General features: G+C 42.5%; 1 protein-coding gene across 1 annotated transcript in view; it reads right to left on the reverse strand.

Moving 5' to 3' along the window:
* LOC146796208 (uncharacterized) overlaps positions 1 to 18,429 on the reverse strand; it is a 238,513-nt gene that overhangs the window by 66,965 nt on the left and 153,119 nt on the right. The window contains exon 2 of the mRNA XM_085628706.1: positions 17,453 to 17,573. Coding sequence (XP_085484832.1) covers positions 17,453 to 17,573 — 121 coding nt within the window. The remainder of the gene's footprint in view (positions 1 to 17,452; positions 17,574 to 18,429) is intronic.

Consider the following 18,429-nt stretch of genomic DNA (forward strand, 5'->3'; position numbering starts at 1 on the left):
CAGGATCAAACATGAGGTCAACGGAAAGGCTGTTTTCATGACAACAGGTTCCACTGGAGGTGGGAGTAGAAGACGACCGTGTGCTTCAGTATCTACTTTACCCTTCCGTGCCCTCTTGAGTCAATTTATCACAGAATGTCTCCGATATCTAGAACAAACATAACAGGGCATACCTACCCCATGCAGACTCAAATTAATGTTCCACAAATAAACAGCTTCCTGTGTAATGGGAAATCTCCGTACATGATGGTTGACCGTTTTAATCAACTAGTGGCTGATGAAGGAGGGCAAAGCAATACAGGAAAGACACAACAGCTACCTGTAGAGGGGGCAAATGTTTGCCCCTTGGCATAGATAAAATGATCTCTAAAGACAGCTAAAGCTGTCTCTTGCCAGATATAAAAGAATATATAAAACTCTGACAGTTCAATGAAAAGTAGAGTAGGAAAGTTTTGAATGTATTAAATCCAGTAAATAACATCAAATATAAAGAATTGACAAGAAAAGATCAAATAAAGGCGCATTAAAGAAAGACCCTAAGTGCTTCCAGTGGACAGATACCATAATGTCAAACTGATATTTCAGGTGAAGCCTGAGAGCCATTCCTTTCAAAATCAAACATCATGAGAAACACAAGGTGAGAAACAGACTTTGTAGCAGATCTACGCTGTCTCAAAAGTAGTTTAAACAAAGTTATAATAACAGAATAGTCATTAAGCAAGTAACCAACCTAAACATGAATTTTTTTCAAGTGACTTGTCCCCCCCTAGTGACTAGCTATTGAAAGCCAGACATTTAACACTTTTCACACTACCCACATTACAACCAATCAGAACTCATTTGAAACCTATACAAAAGAAAAGCTACGCCAAAAGCACTGATCAAATTAATGAACGCCAATATACAAAGAATAACAAGGTGAATTTTTGTGTGCAGATTGCTTACTGGCGGCACGCAGTGTTTCAGCCCAGTGATAGAAGTTCCCAGAATGCCTCTGCTGCTCCCCCTGCTGGACAGACTTTGGGTACTGTTCCTAGATGCACAAGGACAGCAACACGAAATTGGATACGACCCGAATTGCACTCACGAATGAAGCGCGGAGTGAACAGTTCCGTAATCTGCCAAACTCATAGTGACAGAATATTTCATTGCATATTCGCTTTATTTGTTCGCCCTAGAAGTTCTGAATTTTATTTCCGTCCCATCCTGTCTTATAGCTCTAATTGATCACTACTCATCTGACAGCTTCCTGTCTTGTTCAAAAGTCATGCTGTAAGGAGTCTGGTTCAAGGAGCAAATATCAACAAGCATTGGCCGCGCGGCCGTGAAAACGAAAGTGAACGCCATCGCGATCAAAGTGAAAGACGTGCGGCTGGCGGCTGCGCGCGTGCACGCTCGCGTGAACGCAAGCACTAGGCCAGCCAGTAGCACTTTGAAAACTCACCTACTAAAGTCTCTCCGAGCAGTGCATGCGCGCTGACTCAGCTAGACCTAAAAATGAAGATACTTCAAAAGTTTTTATACTTATTCCGCTCAATTCCTCTCCTTGTTTCTAACGCTTTTTTTTAGGAAACTAAAAGGTATATTAGGTAGCTTTATCTGGAGGTACAAAAGAGCTTGACGGGCAATAGATCTACTCAAACTCCCGTATAATCAGGGGGGGCTTGGTTTTCCGGATTTTAACATTTATTTTTGGGCAGCATTTGCGGGACGTCTCTGCAGTCTTCTAGATACCGAAAATCAAAAAAATGTTCCCTGGTTGCTGTTAGGATCTGAATGTCAACTGTTTAGATACAAAACTAATGACCTCAACTATTTCAAAAGGGTTAGGTTCAAGAGTTAGAGTTATTGTATATATATGGGGAGCTGTAGCTGATAAATGTACTCTGTCGTTTCACAACAATCTTCCACTGTGGGGTAATCCCATGCTGTCGGCTGTATTTCAAGACACTGGGCAAGGTATGGGATTCAACAATTGGGTGATCTGTATGATAGCAAGGGCTTTAGCACATTCGAGAATTTACAGCTTCTTTACAATCTTCCTGGACAAATGTTTTTTAAGTATCTTCAAATTAGGGACTACTTTGTGAAACATCTAGCCTTAACGGCAGTGTCTAGGTCAGAGTTATGGGATTGTTTACACGCGGAAAAATCAAAATCAATAATCAGTATTATGCATCAGTGTCTCAGCAATTTTAGGCAGAATAGATGTGAAAAACTGGGCGATGGACTAAGATTTTGGGGGTAAATGTTACACCCACAACTATTACTCAGGCGTTAGGAACTATAGAAGAGTCAATTCACTCTGTTAACTTTAGACTACAGCAATTTCGTACAATATGTATGCTCTACTAAACCCCAAAGAAGATTGCCATCTGGGCTCAGCAAAGTCAAAGAGGAGATCGAAAAAAATGCCCTAAATGTGGGATTATATGCTGCAGGCCTAGAACTCATGTTTACTACCTGCCCAGTGTTAGAACCCTTCTGGCCGAAGATAGCTCAGGTGATGAGGGAACAACTAGGGGTAGATACTCCCCCTACAGGAATAGAAATTATGCTGGGCTACAAAGAAGAGAACCAAGGGTTGAAGAGTCTTAATGCAACTTTACTAGTGGCTGCCCGACTTACCATCGTCATGGCTTGGATCTCTCCTAAACCTCCCAACATAGGCGAATGGTGGGTCATGGTAAAGGAAACTTACGAGATGTAGAAAGCTTTGATAAAATTAGAGGCTATATGGGGGCAACTGGCACTTGATACATAAGCCCAACAGATTTGATTGAATGAATGTGTGATATATAATTTGAAGAGAAACTTCCTTATAATATGGATACAGATTTAAGTTTGTTTTAAAAATACTTATGGTATCATCGGCACTGCACTGTATTAGGAATGGTTTGTGCCGGGATGTATTCTTAATGTGGTTGTTATATTGTATCGATGGTACGGTATAAGATACTCTAAAGATAATATGTAATGTTGTTCCCTCGCTGACAGTAAAAATATTTTAAAAAGAAAAAAGGAAGATAATGATTGACAGTATAGCAAGGAACGTGACTGGTGGAGCCCCAGTGAACGGAGATGCCCTTAGACCCCCCGGGGCGCACTGGTTTGCCCTCCCTCTATCAATCAATTTCTCTAGCAAGGGTGACTGTAATTTTCAAGGTCTGTTTTCAGTAATTGACTTGTTAGCTGAAAACGAGGCTTGGGCAGAAAGCTATTTTAATTTGCCAGTAGCAGGTGATCACCTATAATCTTTGACCCTCTTGCTTGGGAAGTTGATTTTAATGCCATGGATGCTGGGGGCCATGCTGTGTTTTCTCTATTGGCTGCGTGTGATTTAGAAAACAAGGCCCCAAATTGCTTCAGTTCAGAAATTCCAACCTTTATTGGAAGGGGCGTCAGGAGCATAATAGATTGTTTTTACCTCCCAAAGTTTGTCTTCAAGTATCATAGGTAGTGAGGTCCTATTCAGATCTATAGTGACCACAATCCTATCGCAGGTCACCTAGTGGTCCACATAATGCGTCATAAGCCAAAGCGCATGTCTACTCAAGTACTAACTGTCAAGGATGCAGGGCGCAGGGTGGCATGGCGCTCTGTGAAAATGAAGTGTGTAATGACTCAGGTTGTCTGTAGCAGCAAGGCGTTGGGGAACTCCTGCAAATCGGAAATACGTTATCCTGCCTCTATGTTACACCATTTTATTGACCTCTTAACTGTGATTGAAAGGCTGTTGCTTAGACCCATAGTACAGTCCCCTTCTTATGTTAAATCCTGGTTTGACAAAGTTTAGAGCGGCAAATGAATCCATGCGTTGGGTACTAAAACAGTCCCCTAGAGATCAGCTTGCAAAAGCAGCCAGCAGAAAGGGATATGCCTTGGCGCTAAAGAATAGGAAGCTGGCTATTAAGGAAGAGAAATGTGAGACAATAGTTGGTGCCTGTCAGCTTAAAGATTCTCAAGCCTTTGGATGGCTGTGCGGTCGGTTTTTCTCCATCGACGCCCCATGATAAAGTTACCGTTCATATTAAGGCGGGGGCCTGGCTGACGCATTTCTCAGAGATGTATTCATCTGGTAATAGAACTGTAGAAGAAGTGATAGTTCTCCCTGTATCAAACTTCAATTAAGGGAGAAAGAGGTGCTTAAAGCCATTCTCAATAGTCGGTGTGAGAAGGCTTCAGGGCCGGACCGTGTCCCCCTTGATCTATTCAGGGAGGACCTGGGAATTTGGATCACTGTGCATTTAATTCTATTTTTGTACGGGTGTGCCTCCGTCCTGGCGCACTTCAACAATTGTTCCTATCTTTAAAAAAGGAAATGTGCATGATCCAAGCTGTTATTGCCCATATCTCTTCTAGATTCTACAGCCAAAATCATTGGGAGAGTGGTATTGGATCACCTTCTTTTTTGGCTAAACAAAAATAATATCCTCTTCCAAACACAGTCTGGGTTTAGAAAGGGGCTTGGGACAATCAAAACATGCCTTAACCTCCACCTTATCTTGGCCAAATATAAATATGCCAAGGCTGTCTCCACCCATTTGGCGTTTATGGATTTATTGAGCACCTTTGATGGAGTCTGTAGATCTAAGTTGTGGTCCATCTTACAGAGCATGAGTGTCGATACGCGATTGGTCTCCTTTTTAAGACTCTTACACTATGACCTCACGCCATCTGTAAGATTTGGAAACGCTGGTGAATGCACCCAACCTTTTAAAGTTAAGCGAGGGATGTGCAAGCGGTGCATTCTTGTCCCAATGATCTGAATAAAACACTTGTATCTGCTGGGGCGGATGTTCCTTATGTAGAGCAGAAGGCTGTGCCTGCGCTATTTTACGTGGACAACGCATTTCTTCTTCCCAGAATGGCCAACGGTCTCAAGATTCTAATTTATATATATATCATTTATGAGAGATCTGGAATTGGAGACTCACTATACGAAAACATACACAATGTTATGTGGCCCTAGAAAAACAAAAGGCTGCAACCCAAGTACAGGTGGTAAAAAACAGGATAGGGTGAGCTAATTTACTAACCTTGGCCAGGAGTTCGATGCTGTGTGCACCTACTCAACCTGCATTAAAAGCAGGATAATTCGCTACACCCTAACAGTAGGCACTACCTTTTCGCTACGTCCATTGGCAAAAAAACAATTGTCCCGATTTAAGAGATATACAATAGGAAATGCTTGCCAATTCTAACATACGAATTGGGCATCTGGGGATGTAGAGATGTGGGGGCAATGCCGGAGGGGGGAGAATAGATTCTGCCGCCGGCTATTAGGAGTTCCCCCTTCGACACCGCATTTCTCTCTGCACCAGGAGCTAGGTATGGAGTACATGCAAGATATAATTAATGCGGCCCCCTTGGTCCTTAATTTGTGCAAACAAAGAAACCGAGCTTAGCCGGGCAGTCATCAGAGACTATTTGTCTTGCACCCGTGGTTTGACAATTCCATGGTTAAAATTGATCAAATTCTCTTTTTTAGCTCTTGGCTGTTTACATTTGTTTGAGCACACAGAGTTCATTATGAAAAAGGATAAATACTGGGTACAAAATAGCTTCACCAAGCACAGACAGGCCACTAGAGAGTTAGTGGCAGTGGCCAAACCCCTAGTTAGAGATTATTATATTATCCAGACGGTGCCCGCGACTGCTCCTTATTTACTCTATGTGACAAATGTGTTTGAGAGAACATTACTGGCTAGATGTAGGCTAGGTTCTATACGATGGCTGCTATGTTTTCCATTAGGACAATATTCCTCCTCAGAAATCGGCATTTGCCCATGTGATGAATAATCAAGTCAATCCTTATTGCATTATGTTTTCTTTTGTAGTATTATTTGCTGTTCACAAGGAAGTTTTTATTGCTGTTGTTTCGTAGGTATAAATTCTTCAAGTACAAAGCTGCCCTATTCTTTTTACAGCAACTTCATGACTATGACCTATGTTACTTAGTTGCTTGCTTTCTGAAGAGCATTTTAACACAAAGGAAGAGCATGCTGTTGATTTATGTATCCTAAACTCCCCAGAGTTGATGTTGTGCAATCAAATTTGGCAAGGAGGCCAATGCCAATATAAATATATCCATAGTGAGTCTCTATTTTGTATTATTTGCTATTTACTTATTAAGCTGCTGAATTTAGATCCACACACATTTATCTCTTTAAGTGGAAGTTACCAATGAATTGTATTGTAGATATTTTAATCCTTTTGTCTTTTTATTGCATGTTTTTGTCTGTGTATCTTTTATGATCTGCTTTTGGAAGATCAAATAAAAATTAAAGTAAAGTAAAGATTAACTGCCTCTTGTATTGTACTCGAGTGTGAAAGGAATCAACTGTGTGTTGTTAAGTTAGAAAAATCAATCAAATTTGGTTCTCAGCAATGATAAGTAATTCCTTCTCTGGAATTGGTGGGTACTCTCCTTAATAAATGTTCACACAATGCTAGCAGCAGGGCCAGCAAGTCTGTTCCTTACACAACTCAGTAGTGTGTCCATCAATTCACTGGGCCTTCACACCAGCAAAACCCTTAATGGCCACATAAATCTTGCTCAATGCAAATTCAGTCAACACCAGCATAAAGGGCTCCTTACAGTCTTGAGGAACTAACCAAGCTGGACACTGAACATTGCCAATCGTGGCTAATAAAGCAGCATCTCCACAGACTAGGGAACAAGTGGTCCAAACAGCAACCACATTGTTCCAAGTTCTAGAAAGCCAGGCTTACAAAATCTTTTTCAATCCTCATACAGCTTGGTCTGGTTGTTTGCACCTGGAACTTTAGGTTCCTTCAAAAATAGTCTGAAAGGGAAGTTAGATGGATCACCTTTAGACTTAAAATGAGCCACCCAAATCATCAACTTGACTTCTAGGCGATTAACGTGCTGTGTAACTGACCATGAAGGTTTTAGAGACAGTATATTTTGAGCCAATACTATTCATAGTCACCACGAACTCAAACCTGTAACTTTAATCAAGAAGGGAGTCGAAGCAGAAGTACCAGATGAAGGCCTTTGGTCATACCTCAGTGACTCTCATGGTCAACAGAATCAGCGAGTGGTCCAATAATGTCCTAGGCAGTATATAAGAATCACCAAGAAGCCCAGAGAGTCACCTAGAAATCAGATAATAATCTGGGAAATTACACCAGGAATTACTGAATGAAACATATGTTTTTCTTCGAATTATGAGCATTCTGTCAGATGTTTTTCATGGCGAACGCATCCAGAATCTGCCATATTGCCTTGGCTGATGAAGAGGGTCCTCTGTGAATGGCTATATCTGTCCAATGCCAACTCTAATATGATTATAAAATACCTTCCCAGGCGAGATTGTGAGGGGTTTGCCACATCTGAACCACTGTAACCAGCACTTGGACCTTGCAATTTGTAGCCCTACTGGAATCCAGAAATTATTTCCTGGTCAGCCTCACTATTAAGTCATATACATTTGCATTTCTTATGCATAATTTAGTAAAATCCTTCAACAGTGAGAGTCATAAGATACAAAACCAGTAATGGCAACTCTGTTTAATAGCAAAAGACATACAGAAAAAACCTACACACAATTAGTGAAAGGTTGGCCTTCTGAAGCATTGAGATATTCACCTAGTGTGCTGATATAGACATTACAAAACAGTTTTGCTTTTTTAGGGTTAGTCAAGCTGCTGAAATTCAAGATAATAGACTTCAGCGTGGTCTTGTCTCTTAATCTCATGGGTAAAGTTGTTATTGGCCAGGCCATGAGACAACCTGTGAATTAAAGTTTATATGGACAACCAATAACCACATGAAAGCGCCCATTAAGCCTTAAATACATTATAACTTAAAGAAAGAGTAAGAGGCTACTTACTAATTGAGATGTGATGGCACAGAAATAGCTGAATTAGTTAAGCGTAATAAAACATAGTTTACACAATGTTTAATACTACAGGTTTTAAAGTCACTATATGTTGCAAGCAACAGACATTACTTTTATTAGATTATAAATTAAATTATTTAACCATAAGCACCTTAAAGAAAGTAGTAAACATCAATTAAATCAAATTCACTACTAGACAAATGAAATGCTGACTTATTGGGTTTTGACCCGGTGTCTTGCAGACAACACACATCAACACTGAGCACCCTAACTATCGTTAGTGCCGTTGGTGCGGCGCCAGTGGGGAACAGGGTGTGAGGGGCCTACTGCAAACTACCTATTACTGTCTTTTGCTATCCAACTGTTGGGCAGACTGGGCTTTTCCTTGCCTGTGTTCGGGCTCCTGGCACCCTTGCTACATCAGCAAGATGAACTCACTGAGCCATCTTGAAGTAAGAAAGGCCTCCCCCACGAAATCTGCAGCTGAAATCTCAGCAAACCATGATTAATCACCAAATGTGAATGCGGAAATAGAAAACAGAGGCAATCCATTTACAGCACAGTGTCTACACCGTGAGACCCTACTGACATCTCAACAAGAGGTCCTGCTCAATGTGCCACGTTTCTAAATAGCATGGAAAACCAAAGCGTTATAGCAATGTAGAGATGCCACTCATGGAATGTACAAAAGACACACAATTGATGGATGGAATGCAGAACAAATCAAAACATTCACCCCCAGTCAAGAGATCTAAGTTAAATCCATCATTCTTTTGCTCACCATGCCACCCCAGTTTAGACCTGGCCATATGCAAATCAGTCAAACTGGGGTGGCGTAGTGGGCAAAAGAACGATGGATTCAACCCAGATCTATTGACTGGGGGAGAATGTTTGCATTGTCAGCATTCCGTCCATCATTTGTTTGTTGTAACACTTTTTCGCCCTAAGTGGGATGGGTATGCCCAGACGTGGGTCCCTTGCTCACTATGCCACTGGATTCAAGCTAGCCTGGCTGAAGAAGGGTGAGTGACATACCCTGAAACCGGAACAAGGATGCTGGTTTCCGGTCCAGGGAGGACCTGGCCTGGCTGTTCTGTCTGGACTGTTCCCATGGGGCACAGGGTCAAGACTGATTTGCATATGGCTGGGTCCAAACTGGGGTGGCGTAGTGGGCAAAAAAACGATGGATTTAACCCAGATCTTTTGACTGGGGTAGAATGTTTGCATTGTCAGCATTCCGTCCATCATTTGTTTGCTGTAACACTTTTTCGCCCTAAGTGGGATGGGTATGCCCAGACGTGGGTCCCCTGCTCACTGTGCCACTGGATTCAAGCTAGCCTGGCTGAAGAAGGGTGAAAAACCCTGAAACCTAGGATGCTTGTTTCGGTCCAGGGAGGACCTGGCTTGGCTGTTCGGTCTGGACTGTTCCCATGTGGCACAGGGTCAAGACTGATTTGCATATGGCTGGGTCCAAACTGGGGTGGCATAGTGGGCAAAAGTACAATGGATTTAAACCAGATCTTTTGACTGGGGGAGAATGTTTGCATTGTCAGCATTCCAACCATCATTTGTTTGCTGTAACACTCATGGAATGTACAGCACTGCATAAATCAGTAATTTGGTGAAGATTGCTGGTGGAGTACAGTCAACTCTGGAGAAGTGTGGCTCAATGATTAGAGCGGCAGACCCTGATGCAGAGGTCTAGCCTGGGACCAGGGTTCAATTCCCAGCCTCGGCGGGTCTTGGGCTCAAACATTCCACGGACCTGATAATTCTCGCCTCGGTGCCTATTCCAATCATGGAGTCCCACTCTGCAACTCTGGGCAATAGCTTGCTTAATCTCCACAACGGCCCCCACAACGCTAAGGATGCCTGGCCTCCACCTTGGGGGTGCCCAGGAGTGGACGCCTCACAGGGAAAGCCAGGATGGGTTCCACAGCGGTATTCGTACAAGCGCCTTGAGACCCTTACGGGTGAGTAGTGCGCTATACAAGTATCAAATTTACATTTACATTTAACTCTTCCACACATCAATAAAGAAGTTCTTGACATCTATTATACATGTTGTGAAATTTCTACAAGATAGCAAGGTTGACCGTGCAGGAGATAGGTTAACCCTGGGAGTTCCAACCATTATCGGACAAGGAGATTTTAGCAGAGGTCATGGGCAAGACTACGGTAGTTTGTGATTAAAGAGTGAATCTATAGACAGCAGTTGGGAGTTCTAGCTAGAATAAGGACAATGGCATCTGTTGCATTTTAAACAGAACACGCACTGATTCATGCTTTGAACAGTCTGCAAATATTCATTATCAGTGAGGGGTGAAATGTAGTATATTACTGCCATGTGATGACATTAATCAAAACACTATAAGCAAGCTCATTTGCTCGCAATTACATGGTGAGTATACATGTTATTGGAGTACACAGCAAGTGAACCCAGTGATACTGGTGGCAGATATTTATTATGGAAAGTTGTTGCAACAACCTGACACTAGGCTGCTGTCCAGATTGATCCTATCTTGTCTGCCAGGTGCAGTTACTGTATGCCTTGAGGTCAGGGAATCGATAAACCTTCATTTGTGCCTTGTCTTCTGTAGTGCATGTAGAGACTGTGAACAAGACAGCAAAGTGAGGCGTGCTGCCCTATTGCTTACAACTTCTTGTTGTCCCTATAGGTGGAAGTAAGAAACTGAGAAGCATCACAGTGGGTATGATAACTAGTGTTTAGGAAGATTGCAGACGTCCAGAATATGCATAGAAAATGCCCACTGTGGTAGAGAGGAGAAAGAAAAAGAATGCGTGCCACATGGTACTTTAATCGAGTATAAGGACCCACACCTGTTTAGAACTTTAAGCACAATACTGAACACTGGTTTGTGTTAATTAGAGGAAGGCAGACTATATATGGTGGAACACTTCCATACCTTTGTTAAATGGAGTTGCTTTAGTTAATTACATTAATAAGAGGTTCTATTATTTCAGTTATTTAATGGTGGTGCAAAAGCAAACACGTAACAGCTACCAATGTTTTGAAAAATTCCGGAGTAGAAGTAAAAAATATTTCCTATGTACATGACTAATATCCACCACTCAAATTACTGTTTATATTTCACTATACTAATTCACCACTAATCCTTTATGGGTTTCCGGAGTAGGGTGCTACTCGCCAAAAAAACGCTTCATCAGGGGGTAACAAGCGCTATATAAATTCAAAACCTTTCATCCCTCTTCTATCCTTCAGCTATCCTTCTAAATCCAAATAACTGACTAACCTATCCACCACTCAAATTACTTTCATATTTCACTATACTAATTCAACACTAATCCTCTGTGTTCCGGAGGAGCGTGCTACACGCCGAAAAAGCGCTTGGACGCCTCTTCAGGGGTAGAAGCGCTATATAAATGCAATTACAATACAGTAGAATACATTCTGGTGGTCGGATGGGAAGAACATCCAGCACAAATGAAGAAAGCCTTGCTATTGCACCAGGTGAAAGGGGAAGGCGTGTTAAGATGCATTGCCTCGGATATCAATTAATTAGGGAGCGAGGTGAAGAAAATGTTGCTAGATAAACATTCCTCAATAGTTAAAGCAGCACTAGAAAAACAACTTTGTTTATAATTTGTAGCCTTTCCTTGTCTCAAAGGGGGTATGTCAGTGGGTAGACACAATGTACAGATAGTTTGTAGGTGACATGTTGGTTAGCAGGAACTCCCCATGACTCTCTCTTCCTAGGCATGGCTGGCCAAATGGCGGATGTCAATCCCAAATTTGTTGCTGGTGCTTTATAAAGGATACACAGGTGCCTCCAAGGAAACTTGGATTACCAGCCTTTCCCCACTGTTTTGGCGAACAATAGCAGGCATGAGAGCACAAGGATTAGGTACGTTGGAAGCTGCTGAGGGCAGGTAACTGTAAAAATAATTAACAGACCTGGCCTAACATGATAGGTAACGTGTGATGCAACAGCTTAAAACAACTCAGGTAACCTCCTGCAATACTCAGTCTACTTAACAAACAACAACAAAATATGGGAAGGAAAAACAGGTTAGGAATCCATATGTGAAAGTTTAATTTTTGTATTAAAATAATAATGCCAGTTAAGGTTTGCTTTGCTTAGCTAGAATATAATATAAAGAGTGCATTTCTATTTACTTTGCTGTAAACTAACTCTGCACGTTCATGTTTCATTTTGCTTTCAGAAAATCAATTTAAATTCAGCTGCAAACCATGGCCTCTATTTGCCTGCAACAAAATAATGTTTCACTTGCTTCCCCAGGAAAGGATGTTCTAATGTTGCAACATTGCAAGGCTACTCAGCTGAGCCTCCATTAACATGCACTTCATTGTTTCTTACGATTTCTTCTGTGAAACAAATTATGTATTTACAGACAATGAGGATAATGTGCAAGTAAAGCTATTTTTAAATAATGCTTTTAGTGTTGTGCAAGTAACATTTTAGAGCTGCCCATGTACGTAAAATTTTGCTTCCTGTATTTTACTATTAATATGATTGGTTGCCACAGCACATCTGTGTGTTTCTTTAATTTCTTATAGGCACATTCAATTATTTTACACATTATGTTTGGGTTTCAACAAATTCTCTTAATTAACTTTTGCTTTCTGTAACAATGCTATTATTTGACTGAATCTATGTCAGGTTACAGGGCCCACTGACAGTAAAGAGGAAGAAGCTGGGATGCCTTATTGGCCCATACCTCTGCTTACCTTGCAGTTGCCGGCACCCTCTGCTGATGTCTTGTATGCAGCCGATGACCCGCAGGAAAACCCTTACGAGACCTTTAGGGTCTGGCAAACAAGTGAGTCCGAGAGAGCAAGACCCACTCCCTGGTGGGAGGGATCTACGGGGCCGGAAAGTGAAATTGACCCGGAAGAGCCGGAGATGTCGCCCGCGTTATCGTGGAGAACCGAAGAAGGCGTTTGGAGGACCAGAGAAGCCATATCCCAGAGGTGAAGATGATGACCGAGACGCTGTACAGAAGGTGAGAACCAACCCAGAAGTCCAGACGGAAGTGAGGGAGGCCAACAATCCCACGAACCGCCCAGCTGCGTTCCCGGAGGAGCGTGGCTCACCCAGGTGCATGCTCTGTTCCGAGGGTGGGGGCGGTGGGTAGAAGATAGGACTCAGTCCTTTCGAGGGAGGGAGTCAGTAAAGTGCGACTCCACAAGACCCATCAAGGTTCCCTTGTATTGCCTGCTTACATGGTGACGGTTTCTATACACCAAACTGCATGAAGGGTGCATATCTCCCCCTCACTCCCTGCCCTACAGTTGTGACATAATACGACCAGAACGCTGACGCCTGCTTTTCTTTCTTTTTTCTTTTTGGGTATAATCTGATCCTGCCATATCGGAAATCCGTCGTGGAGCATACCGGAAATCAAAGAAGATTGCTATTCCCCCTGAACAAAAACGGATTGTTTGAGTTTCCTTATATAACTGTCGGGCTTATCCTTTCTTCGCCCCGCGACATACTACTAATACTGAGAGCACTGGAGAAGATTTGTTATGCAGGTTTTTGTATTGGGTTTGTCTGAGTGTTAAAGTTTAGGATTCTCCCTTTCCTCCTTACTGATCCTCAATTAAAATAGGGATGAAGTGTTGACACATACCAGATGGATTATACACAACATAAATAGCAGGACTATATACATGGATTATACACAACATAAATAGTAGGACTATATACAATGTTGCGTATCAGAACATTGAGCCTCATGAAGAAGAAACATATTTCCTTGGCATTGACACAGATTCCAATCGTACAGAGCACTATCACTCTGAATGGAGGAGCCTGTTGGAGCATTTGTTGACAGCTAGTGAGGTATGTAGCTGCTCGCGGTCTGTCAGCTGCCAGTGGGCTGACAAAAGATAAGTCACTCCACCGCTAGAGACTTGCATGCAATTGAGAGATGTTTTCATATGAAAACGATACCTTGACTTTTGGTTGTCGCCATCTTCGATCCAGTGCATACAATAGGATATATACAGCCTCTCTTAAGCTAGTAACTAGTACTTTATCTAGACACTGAAGAGACGCTCCAAAAACCCATAACATTTCTTAGCACACGACCAAGACCTTTTGGTAACGTTTTTCCCTCGAGGTCAACGCTTGGCATAGCCTCCAGAGAAAAACACCTTGGAACTTGGTGTAACTGCTTTTGCATTGGACAAAAAGTACCGTATGCAGTTCGAACACCTACTTTTCTGGCTGGAGAGCTGAATCACTAGGAGAAAAAAAAAAATCAGCCTGTACGGTAAGGCGCAATAGTGCAGCTGGTACAATTGTCATTAATTTGCTTACGCAAGAATGAAAAAAACATTCTGCCGCCTAAATGTTGCATCTATTTTTTTGCAGTAAAAAATGTAAATAAAAAAGTATTCGGTTTCAATACACATCACAGGAAAATAGGATTCTTATTAGAGCCAGAAAAGGCCCTATTGGCTTTGATTTTCTGCAACCAGAAAACAAAGTACAAACACAAAATGAAGACAAAAAAAGGGACTACAACGCCTATGCAATAACTATAGGCTTTATCAATATGTTTAGCCATGTTGTACACCAGCGAGGCGGCTGTTCAGCATAGTTAAAATTTGGTGTTGTAAAGGAAAGTGGTGTGGAGTGTCGGAAAGTTGAGTGGAGTGTTAATGTAGTGGTGTAGAGTTAAGCAGCGTGGAGGGAAGTGGAGTGTCATGAAGTGGCAGAGTGGTGTTAAGTGTTGTAGAAGGAGTAGAGTCGTAGAGTGGAGTGGCACCAAGTGTCGTCTAGTTGTGTAAAACAAAATGGGAACGCACAGAGGGTGTTGCATAGAGTGTTGTTAAGTAGAGTGGCATAGAGTGTCAGAGAGGAGTAGCATAGAGTGGAATAGGACAGTGGAGTAGTGTGTCATAAAACAGAGTGGTGTAACGTGGCATGGAGTGGCATACAGGAAGTTGTGTAAAGTTAAGTTATGTAGAATGGAGTGGTGCGAGGTAGACTGGAGTGGTGCAGGGCAGAGTGGAGTGGTGCAGGGCAGAGTGGAATGGTGTAGGGAAGAGTGCAGCGGTGTAGAGTAATGTAGAGTGCAGTGGCATGGAGTGCAGTGGTGCCAAATAGATTAGAGTGGTACAAAATGGTTTGGTGTGCAATGTAGTGGTGTAGAGTGCACTGGTGTAGAATGAAGTAGAGTGGCGTAGACTGGAGTGGTGCAGAGTAGAGTGTAGTGGCGTAGCTTGCAGTGGCATAGAGCGCAGTGGTGCAGAGTAGAGTAGCATTGAGTGCAGTGGCATAGAGCACAGTGGTGCAAAGTAAAGTAGCACTGAGATAAGTGGCGGGGAGTTCAGTAGTGCAGAGTACAGTGCATTGGTTTTGAGTAAAGTGGTGTGGAGCGCAGTGGCGAAGAGCAAAGTGGCGTGTAGAGCAACGTGGCAGCAAAGAGCAAAGTGGCAAAGAGCGAAGTAGAGTGCAGTGGCATCGAGGAGATGTTTCAGAGTAGAATGAAGAGGCGTACAGGGGAGAGGTGCGCGATAGAGTGCAGTGGCATAGAGGGCAGAGTTGCAGAGTAGAGTGGCATAGAGTGAAGTGGTATTGAGTGGAGGCGTAAAGAGAAGAGTGGGCTAGACTGGAGTGGTGTAGAGTAGTGGCAAAGAGTGCAGTGGTGCATAGTAGAATGGGGTAGAGTGCACTGGCATATAGTAGAGTGGCACAGTGTAGAGAGGCGTAGTACGCAGTGGTGCACAACAGAACAGAGTGGCGTAGAGTGGATTGGCAAGAGTGCAGTGTTTCAGAGTGCGCATTGTTGCAGAGTAGCTTGGTGCAGAGTGCAGTGGCATAGAGTGCATTGTTTTTTAGTAAAGTGGTGAGGGCGCATTGGTGTAGAGGGCATTGGTGTAGAGTGCAGCAATTAGAGGACAGTGCAGTGCTGTACAGCAGAGTGATCTGGTGAAGAGTAGAATGTTTCAGAGTGGAGTGGTGCACGGTAGTGTACAGTGGTGTACAGTAGACTGGTATAGAGTACAGTGGTGCAGAGTAGAATACAGTGAAGTACAGTGGATAGGCATAGAGTGCACTGGAGTAGAATTAAGTGGTAAGGAGCAAAGTTCATTGGCATAGATTGCAAAGTGGAGTGGCATATAGTGAAGATGCATAGCGTAGAGTGGCACAAAGCAGAGTAGAGCAGCCTAGACTGGAGTGGTGCGAGTGGAGAGGTGAAGAGTGCAGTAGTGCATAGTAGAGTAGTGTTGGGTAGAGTGCACACGAGTAGAGTAGAGAGGCTAAGAGTGGCACGGTGCAAAGAAGAGTGCAGTGACCCAGTGTGAAGTGCTGCAGAGTAGAGTAGGGTAAAGTGGAGTATGCATGGTGTGGTAGCGTACTGCCATCGCAGATAACACATCTTCAATTGAAACAACAATTCGATTTGCACAGACATACCACTTTACTGATGAAAGTATACAGTGCACGAACAATTATGTGCGGAAATGTTATAACCTAGTGTACTGGTTTGTTTAGATTGTACTAAAATATTTGTTTGCACCACAAAAATGGTTCTACATTTGCGCTGTCCTAATGCTGTTATATTCTGAAACATGTGCATAGTTCATTTACAGACATTTAAATTTTGTTGTGAACTAGAAAGAAAATAACATAGTATATGCTTCCATTGAGCCCATCGACTGTAGCCAGCATGATTATTACACAAATCCTTTCACTTTGAAGTCCAAGAAAACAAATAAACACCAAGCTCCCTGGAAGACACAAACTGACATTTAACCTCTGTTTTTAACTACACAGCACATGTGACAAGATAGGAACAAGATTTAAAGGCTTGTTTATAGAAATCTAGTACTGGTGGAAAAATACAGTAAATAAGGTTTGGGCAAGTAAAGGGACAACTGAAGCTGGAAAGCCTAAGGCAAATAAAGCCAGCAAATAGAAAGCAAGCAAATGTGAGTTACAAACCACAAAGCCAATAGTAAGCAATGGGAGGAATGCCTTCCCAAGGAAGCTGTCCGAATGTCTCCAAGAAGTCATGAGCAAACCAAACAGCGCATGCTTCAACCTAAAAAAGCATTGGCAAAGGGAAGTATTGTCCTACCAGTCTTGGAGATGGGGTGCACTTCTTTTTGGGAGGACGTGCATGTTAACCTGGAACAAAACCATCACTCACAGTGCAAGAAAATCAATGGTTGAAATGGGCCGATCCACTGCCACATACTTTAAATATGTATTTGATATAATACCCAGCCAGCCATGCTCTGCCTGAGGTTTATCAATATACTTGCTGCATCTTTACATCATGCCAAACAGCTGAACCTTGAAGCTTCATTACCATTGCTAACAAGTACAATTTCATTTGGGTTTGATCCTCATCTGCAGAGCATGATGGTCTCCATAGGTGGAAATAAGGTTATATAAAAATAATACAGTAATGTGACATCTTTGCAAATCTACAAATTTATATTTAATTATCTTTCTACTTCCCCATAATTCGAATAACAAGCTTTAGCCACCAGGGTTGAGTTATCTTTACCTTAGGTACATGGAAAGGTCTTGAGTATAAATTCAATAAACTGGCCTTACCCAGTGCAATCATGTTCTCGTAGATCTCTGTCATCAGCTCCTTGTACATCTCTTTCTGCCATTCTTCCAGATTTTTCCATTGTTCCTCAGAGAAGTAGATGGCAGCGTCATCAAACGTCACCTGAAATGAAGATCATCACACACTTAGTTTGAGGGGAACCCATGAGGGATGCCAGGTGGTAGGGTGATAAGAGACAGTCAAACCAGGAGCATGAACTTGTGAATCTGAAAGAAAACATAGCCCTTTAACTAGAAGATGATAAATCCCACTGTTCTGCCATGAACAAATGACTGCCCCTAACTCTAAAGATAATTGTGAACTTTTCTGTTCTGATTTTATATCAAAATGGCAAGCATCTCTGTTCCTCTTCTACTCCCCCTTACAAATGTGCACAATACATTGGCTTATGCACAATACAGCATGGTAAGATAAGCTCAATGGAACATAATAGTACATTTTTTTAAAATAACTTTTTATTGGTTTTTCCATAATATATATAACAATCTGTGACATTGCATACCTTGAGGATCGTTCCACCAGTATCTGCAGTTTCATTCCACATCAAAAACAGCATTACAATAATTGTCGAGTACATTATCTCGGTTCTCCGCGTCAGTGCTCTAGCCAGGACTTCAGCATTGCCCACCCGTCTCCCAGACAGTCCCCCAACCCGCCTATTCACTGAGTTCTGGATCTAAGTTCTCCCCAGGGGGTTCGCATATATCCCCTCGATAACTGTTCCATTTCCCCCATATCTGTTTCCATTTCTTGGGGCACCCTCTGTGGATATACACTGCCTTCTCCGCAATCATGATGGAATCCATGTCACCACACCACTGGGGGAGGGTAGGGGTCTGTCTGGATCTGGATCCCCACCTCTGCGCTATATTTCGTTTTGCCACCATCATGCCTATTGTTACCCATGTTTGCATTGAGCGGGTAAGGTCCGTGGGTTCCCATACGTTAAGGAGACACC

This window comes from Triturus cristatus, chromosome 10 (genome assembly GCF_964204655.1).
Source record: "Triturus cristatus chromosome 10, aTriCri1.1, whole genome shotgun sequence".
Lineage (NCBI taxonomy): Eukaryota > Metazoa > Chordata > Amphibia > Caudata > Salamandridae > Triturus > Triturus cristatus.